At 42.1% G+C, this 6,896-nt stretch overlaps 1 protein-coding gene across 1 annotated transcript; it reads right to left on the bottom strand.

Moving 5' to 3' along the window:
* Positions 1-883: 883 nt before the first annotated feature.
* On the bottom strand, positions 884-3,320 carry klf2b (Kruppel like factor 2b). Its single transcript, XM_085438262.1, has 3 exons — positions 2,983-3,320; positions 1,863-2,775; positions 884-1,732 (listed from the first exon to the last, which is right to left on the bottom strand). The coding sequence occupies exons 1-3, from the start codon at positions 3,052-3,054 to the stop codon at positions 1,557-1,559; spliced, it is 1,161 nt and encodes a 386-aa protein (XP_085294388.1). The 5' UTR covers positions 3,055-3,320; the 3' UTR covers positions 884-1,556.
* Between the last annotated feature and the right edge of the window lie 3,576 nt (positions 3,321-6,896).

Genomic DNA, 6,896 nt, shown 5'->3' with positions numbered 1-6,896 from the left:
GATGCTTCTTTCTAAATCTAGTTCTTGAAGTAAAACTAGAGTGACTCGAACATTGATTGTTTTTATGTCTTAGAAGTCTGGTTTGATATTGGAACACAAAAAAGTGAAATGAGAACGACATATTTGCATGTACTGGGTAGATATTTTTGGCCCAGTGTGTGCTTCCTCTTTTTTCGTTTTAAAATATGATAAATTTCAGTGTGTTGATAAACGCATTTGAACTCTCTTTGCATTTGCGTTTTATTGCTGCAGGTGAATTTACTATACAAAGTAACTGAGTTACACTGATTCAATTAAAACTGTTTTATTAAGTTTTTTAAAAGACTACGCTTTTTAGAAAATGCCATCTGGCTTTTATATATGCACTCAATGCACTCTTTGATGCGGGCAAAACGACTGCTCACTGACACTATGCAGCCATAATGTGCACGGACTTGGATACTTTGAAACTGTAGTGCAGAGTGACTGTGTGTAATTGTAGTATTAAGGCTCTTTGATGTCCTACTATAATTTCTACCCATCAGAAAGGGAGTCTAAGGGCTCCCTGATGAGGGTTTGCTGTGCCCCTCTGTCCAGACGGCTCCTGGCTCTCTCTGTAATTATGGAAATGGAGTGTTTGTATTTATAGGCTAAGCCCACAAGCGGCTGCCCTTCTGTCTTGCAGCTGCAAAACATCACAGTGGAAATCAAGTGCTCGTGTTTTAAAATTCGATGTACAATTTAGAAGAACTGATGTGACAGTCCGCAGGTCTACTGCACCTTTTTACAAGCAGTTATGAGTTATGTTGAGTGGCTGGATGTATCCAATAAAAAAGAAATGTGTGAACAAGTGTAAGGAATGAGTAAGCACGCAAGCGAAGTAAAGACTTCTCAAGCCAAACAATTCAGTTCCATTTTTTTTAATATTTACAATAAATACATGATTTACAGTATAAAATCCAGGTACTTTTTTTTTTTTATATAAATTTAAGTAAAAAATAAAGCACAGGACATCAAGCCCTGATAGTGTACAGAGGGGCTGGAACCAAGAGTTTCACACTGAGATGGACAAAAAGCATTTAAAAAAACAAAAAACAGTATAGGCCATTCAGACATTGAGGCAGTTTAAATAAAACATTGTCTTTTGTCTTTGCACATATTAGGCAACTGTATGTGCATTGCATTCCTATCAGCGAGAACATGTACTGCTTTTTTGGCCATGTCTTCTTTCACAAAGAGGTTTTTTTTTTTTAGTTTTTTTTTTATACAGTAGCACAACACAGAAAGGCACTTTTGTGTCAAACACAGCATTCCAGTTCTGTCAAAGGAGAGTAGTATATACAGGGCCAGCCCCTTCTTGGTCTGCCTGCTCTAAAGCAAACAAAGCTTTTCTAAAGCTTAAACAACCAAAGTAGTACCAGCTACGTTATTAAACAATAACACTAAACATTTTTTGAATTCAATATCATAATATGCGTCTTTGGTCATGTGAGGAATATTTTAAATAAAAAATACAGTTGAAATCGTAATAATAATAACCCCTCCCCCAATCGCCCCGAGTCCTTATGTGGGTTACTTCACATGTGTCTCTTCATATGAAGGGCCAGGTGGTCAGACCTTGAAAAGGCGCGCTCACACAGGTGGCACTGGAAGGGTCTGTGTCCGGTGTGTTTGCGGAAATGACGGGTAAGCTCGTCGGAGCGGGCGAATTTCCATCCACAGCCTTCCCAGCTGCAGTGGTACGGCTTCTCACCTGCGTGAACAAAATTTGAAAAGAAGTTTATTAGGCTGTGCTGAAACGGCATTTTGTTTTAATCAATGCGCTGCTCTGTGCGTAACTGCGCACTTAAAAAAGATCATAGCATACTTCAGCTCAAACTTACCGGTGTGAGTGCGGAGATGTGCCTTCAGGTGCGAGCTCTTTGTGTAGGTTTTTCCGCAGCCTGCAAACGTGCAGGTATGCGTGGCTGTGCGCTTCCGTGGCCACGTGCGCCTGCCTCTTTTGGGTTTGGACTCCAGCAGTTCGAGGGGAGATGAGGGTGGAGTAAGCATCACCCTCTGTGCGCCCGGCTGCAGGCTGAGAGCTTCATCATACATGCCAAAACCAGCATGTGGAGCGTGGTAGGCCATCTGCATCTGTGGAGCCTGAGGGTGGTGCTGGAAAGCCACAGTTGTGTGATATTTCTGCTGAAAGTTCATGGGCTGGCATAACTGTCCCTGACAGTCCGAAACTCCCTGGTCATTGGGACTCAGCGGCGGGGTCATGTTGCTGGCCGCTCGGGGAGAGATGGCCACTCTTGGCTGCTCAAAGGACATCATGCACGAAACGTTGCCTTCTTGCTTGATTTTGCTGCAGCTCTGGGGCACCATGCCCATTACGGGACCATAACTGTCCATTGGTGGCTCTACTTTGATGTTCTCCGGGCGGGGGAAATGCGCCGTGCTGGCATAAAATCTTCCCTGAATGCTGGGGTTGCGCGTAATGCCATAGCTGTCTGTTCCTTCGGAGCGGAGTTGTTCTGTCATGAGGCTGGCGCCGTACGGGGGCGGTGGGGAGCGATGGTCGTCTGCTGGGAACGATGGCATAGAGTTTCCAGTCGTGTACATGTTGGGGTCGGCGGTGCCCAGATAGTCCATCGCGCTGTCTGAGCCAGTTGTATTGGCGAGAATAAAATCCAGATCCAAATAGTTACTCAGATCCTCGTCTTCCTTTTTGTTTTGATTGTCCAGGTTTTGTACCATTTCAAGCATGGACCAGCTCGAAGAGACCAGTTTGTCCATCTCTCCCTTCCATCTCTGTAGGAATGAGGAGAAAAAAGCAGATGAGAAACAAGCGACTGCAAAGTTTTTTTTAGAACCAAAATATATATTTTTTCGAAGCAAATAAATTATTCTTACATGATATTTATATTATTACAAGCAGAATCAAAATCACGGATATTTAAAAAAACAAACACACACAAAACACATACACACAATTGCGTGACATTGTTTCAAACTTACATTTTCCCAGGGTTTTTCTCTTTGGTTTGAGAAAGTCGAAAATGACGGTAGCATCACTCCGGATAAGGCCATCGTTGGGTAAAGTAATATAAGTTTCTCTTGTCAAAATCGTGCTGTGTTGAGCGGCAGCCGCGCAGGGGTCTGTGCGCCTATTTCACTGTCGCTTCTCCACAGTTTCACATCAAATACATGAACAAGTTTAAAAGTGGTAGGAGGTCCTCCGAACCTTATAACTCTATTCCGAGCGCGCCTGGCCAATTGTGAGAGCTCAGGAAACAACGTAAAGTTTGGTAAATTTAGCGCTTTATAAAGCAGCTCGTGCAGACTCACAGCTCACTTGTGTGTGACAGGCAGAGCGGCTCGCACCAAGCCTCTTTGAAAAGGGCGGGCCCTAGCTCGGCCCCTCCCACATTGTGACGCAAGATATTTGAAGTTTGTTTTTTTAAATGATAAACACACTGTATAGCAACCATATATACTTACGTAATAATCTAAAAAGAACAAGTACAGTGACAGAAACTGCTGGAGGCAAAGCCGCACCAGCAACTTAAAAATAAAGGCTGTCAGTACTCGAGTTAATCACCAGGACCCAAAAGAGATGTGGCTTTTCTGATGAACAGTAATAAAAATATCATTAGATTGGGATTAGCGGGTTCAGCTCTGGAAAGAAACTGAAAGATTTGCCACGAAATAAAAAATATATGTATATATGTGGCATACATTATTAATTATTATATATTTATTATTTTCTGATCTCGATGCCTCTCTAAGCCTCTTTTTCTTTCACACTTCCTCACGCACTGGTCCAAGAGCCTCCATTAAAGGGGTTTCTATTTAAATAAACACGTTTTTGTTAAACTTATAAGAGCTCAGTAAAGATACGCGCAGTGTAGGTGTCTGTGCCGGCTCATTATCATTAATGGTAGATGCTTTTTGTTCTCTCACAACGGGCCTGTCTAAACAGGCGCCAGGGTCGTCTGAAACTCCCCCCCCCCCCCCTTTTTTTTTTTGAGGGGGGTATTATTACGCTTTAACCATTCCTGATATAAACGTAATTTAAGCTAACGTCCCGTTCACATGTAAATGACATAATTGGGGCTACTGGTTTCGATTGGGTTCACATTTGCATCACAAATCAGCGTTAGTGTTTGTTGCTACTTCGACCGAGAGATTTGAGGAAAGGGGGATTGTTTTCTGGAGGAATCCGAGGAAGTCGCCTGGCTCCAGAGGTCATGAAGACAGGCTTTCTGCAGGGTACGACTCCGCACTTTTTTGTGCCACTTTTTCCCAAAGTGTGATGGAATTAGAAAGATTGGTGCCTAAACTTTATTCCTTGGATCCAATTCAACATAGAATAGTGCAATGAAAGAAGAGATTGTTTTAAGAAGCACGTGTTTTATTAAATGTCACACTGAAGCACGATTAGTGGAGGCAATTGGGGATGAGTAATGATTTAGATTACCTGTAAGCAGCCATTTATCTGCACGTGAAGCTGATGTTAAGCTAGTTTTTTTGTAAGTTTAATGTAGACTTGTTATTTCAGAAGGAATGCTTCCCTCTAAAATGCAGCACAGAATAAGTCAAAAGAAACCTATGCAACTCCAAGATAGGAACCTGAAGTACACACTATATTTTAGGTACTCTCCAACTGTACTTTATGTAGGATTTAACCTGAAACCCCAAGAGAGACACACACCTTATCCTCAACCTCAGCAGGTTAAAAAAGCGCAAAAGTACTCAGTGTGCCAATGACCTGATCCAAGTCAGCTTCTAATGACAGATACACCACCTCTCATCAAGCTGTCATGTCCACCACCTTCACCAGTAAACTTTCAGCTGTGAGGTTTCCACATCCTGAGCCCTGTCAGCTCTGTGTGTTCAGTGGAAAGTGCGTCACACAGAAGAAGTCCAGTAAGGCCAGAGAGGAAATGTGTTTTTAGAGGCAGCGCAGCAGCCGGCCTGATGTCTGAACCCATGACCGCTGTTGTTGACCCTTGCTCTGCTCCGCGAGCCTTTTTTTTGCTTTGCTACTAGTGAGAGTGAGAGCAATCTCACTTCCTCTCTTACTCAGCTACCTTTACTGCCCTGTAATGCCTGATAGATTACATTTAGGCAATTACCAAAGAACTCAAGGTTTTTTAGAGACATTGCTTAAAATCTTCTTGCACCACTATGTTTAAATTCAGAAACCTTATGCAAGATTTGTCGCTCTGCGAAAGCCCACATATGAAAAAAACCCCAACAGGCTGTCTCAACAGTATATTACACCAGTGCCATTTGAACTTTAGCATTTTACTACATGCTTTTGTCTCACTTAAAGGGAGCACTATTAATATTTGCCTTCTTTCTAAGAGAAAGATTGGATCTCACTTGTTTAACTTGTAAAAACAAAGAGGCTAAATATTTGTGTTTTTATGGCATTTTTGTGGCTTATTATTTACTGGTCTGTTGCAGTGACTTCGACACTTTATATATGTCTCATAAATGTCAACAGATTCCTTTCAGGACACTTGAACAGGGGGAGTCTGGGATGAAACATCAGGTTTTTCTACCCACTGAGCCACAGCTGCTGATTTTATGTTTATACAAGCTCTTGCTCAAGGTTTGTATTTATAAAAAAAAAAAAAGGTGAAAACGACAAGAAGGTTAATTTGGCTCGTTTAATTATCTGTAAATAGCCCTGAATTTGTACTGTATCTATTAAATAACCTCTACCTGAAGCCTTTTACAGACTTACTGATTCTCACAGTGCACATTTTAGATACTTTGTTTCAACTAACACCGCTTAATAGGAAATCTTTGACTCAACGATGCTGCACCTGGCGGATTCAAAACCAAGCCAAACATGACCGAAACGTTTATACGCGAGCAGCCCATACCCACGTTAAACTTCACTCAGCGTGCACTGGTCTGTGAAGCAGAGCAAATTGATGTGAAAGGCAACAAAAGTAGTTGGCATGTCTTGTGGGAATACTTGGTACAACATTTAGGAGACGGGTTTGTATTTCGTTCTGAGCTGTCACTTCCTGTGGAGAAGTGTGCATACCCGAGGAGAGAATTTCATTTGAGCGCACCGGGCATATACTCATGCTGGACATACGATGGGCGGGACACTCTTATGACTGCAGCAGCCCACGTAAAAACATCTCTCAGGTTGCACTCAAAGATTTGTAACAAGTTCATAAAGAACTGGTACTCAGTTGATCCCTGTGGGGAAAATTGCCCCCACGTGCTTTCCACTCTACAGAGGTCAGAAGTAAAAAAGGAAAAACAGGACAAATATCTTGGTTTCAGTGCACTTGTCAGTAAAAGCGCCGTCTCTCTTGGAGTCAAAGACTGCACTTTCAGCTCTTACTGCAGAAGAGGAACCACTAAAGTCATCATATGGCAGGATTAAGTATAGATTAGTACAATTTCCAGCGAAGCCTCTTTCCCTGAACTGAAATTTACACAATCGTTTTACAATTGGGCAACAATGTAATTTCACAATTGTTCGAACTATTACTGTTGCTGTCTTATCTGTGCTGTGAGGTGATCAACTTATCAACAGGCTGTCATGTTGCTCAGGAGTAATGAAGCTGCTGACATGTTGTTGCATTAACAGCAGCAGTCGTTCTGTAAAATCTATTCTTTTCTCTTAAGAAAAACTTTCCCACGTAGGACTGTGACAATACTGTTGAGAATTTTAAGCATCCTCTTTTGTTTTTGTCCAACATGCTTTTCAGGACTTGGTGTAAAATAAAGACGAGCTATTTCTAAAGAGAACCTCCCATCCCCGTGCAGCCAAAAATGGAGAGATCAAACAAACTACAAAGTGCAGTTTCACAGAGAGAAAGCACAAAAGAAGAACGAGACAATGCTGTTCTGCGAGAACATGCTCGACCTCAGCAGAATAATACTGTACACATCATGTC

The sequence above is a fragment of the Copadichromis virginalis genome, linkage group LG18 (assembly GCF_057382275.1).
Source record: "Copadichromis virginalis isolate Kocher_CV1m ecotype Utaka linkage group LG18, C_Virginalis_male_GT1.1, whole genome shotgun sequence".
Lineage (NCBI taxonomy): Eukaryota > Metazoa > Chordata > Actinopteri > Cichliformes > Cichlidae > Copadichromis > Copadichromis virginalis.
The sequence above is the reverse complement of the archived record's forward strand: the minus strand, read 5'-3'. Positions and strand labels throughout refer to the sequence as shown.

Coding starts and splice junctions, on each gene's coding strand:
- klf2b (XM_085438262.1), bottom strand. CDS start 3,054: ATGGCCTTATCCGGAGTGATGCTACCGTCATTTTCGACTTTCTCAAAC. Junction 2,776..2,982: donor GAGAAAAACCCTGGGAAAAT/GTAAGTTTGAAA, acceptor TCATTCCTACAG/AGATGGAAGGGAGAGATGGA. Junction 1,733..1,862: donor ACATCTCCGCACTCACACCG/GTAAGTTTGAGC, acceptor TTGTTCACGCAG/GTGAGAAGCCGTACCACTGC.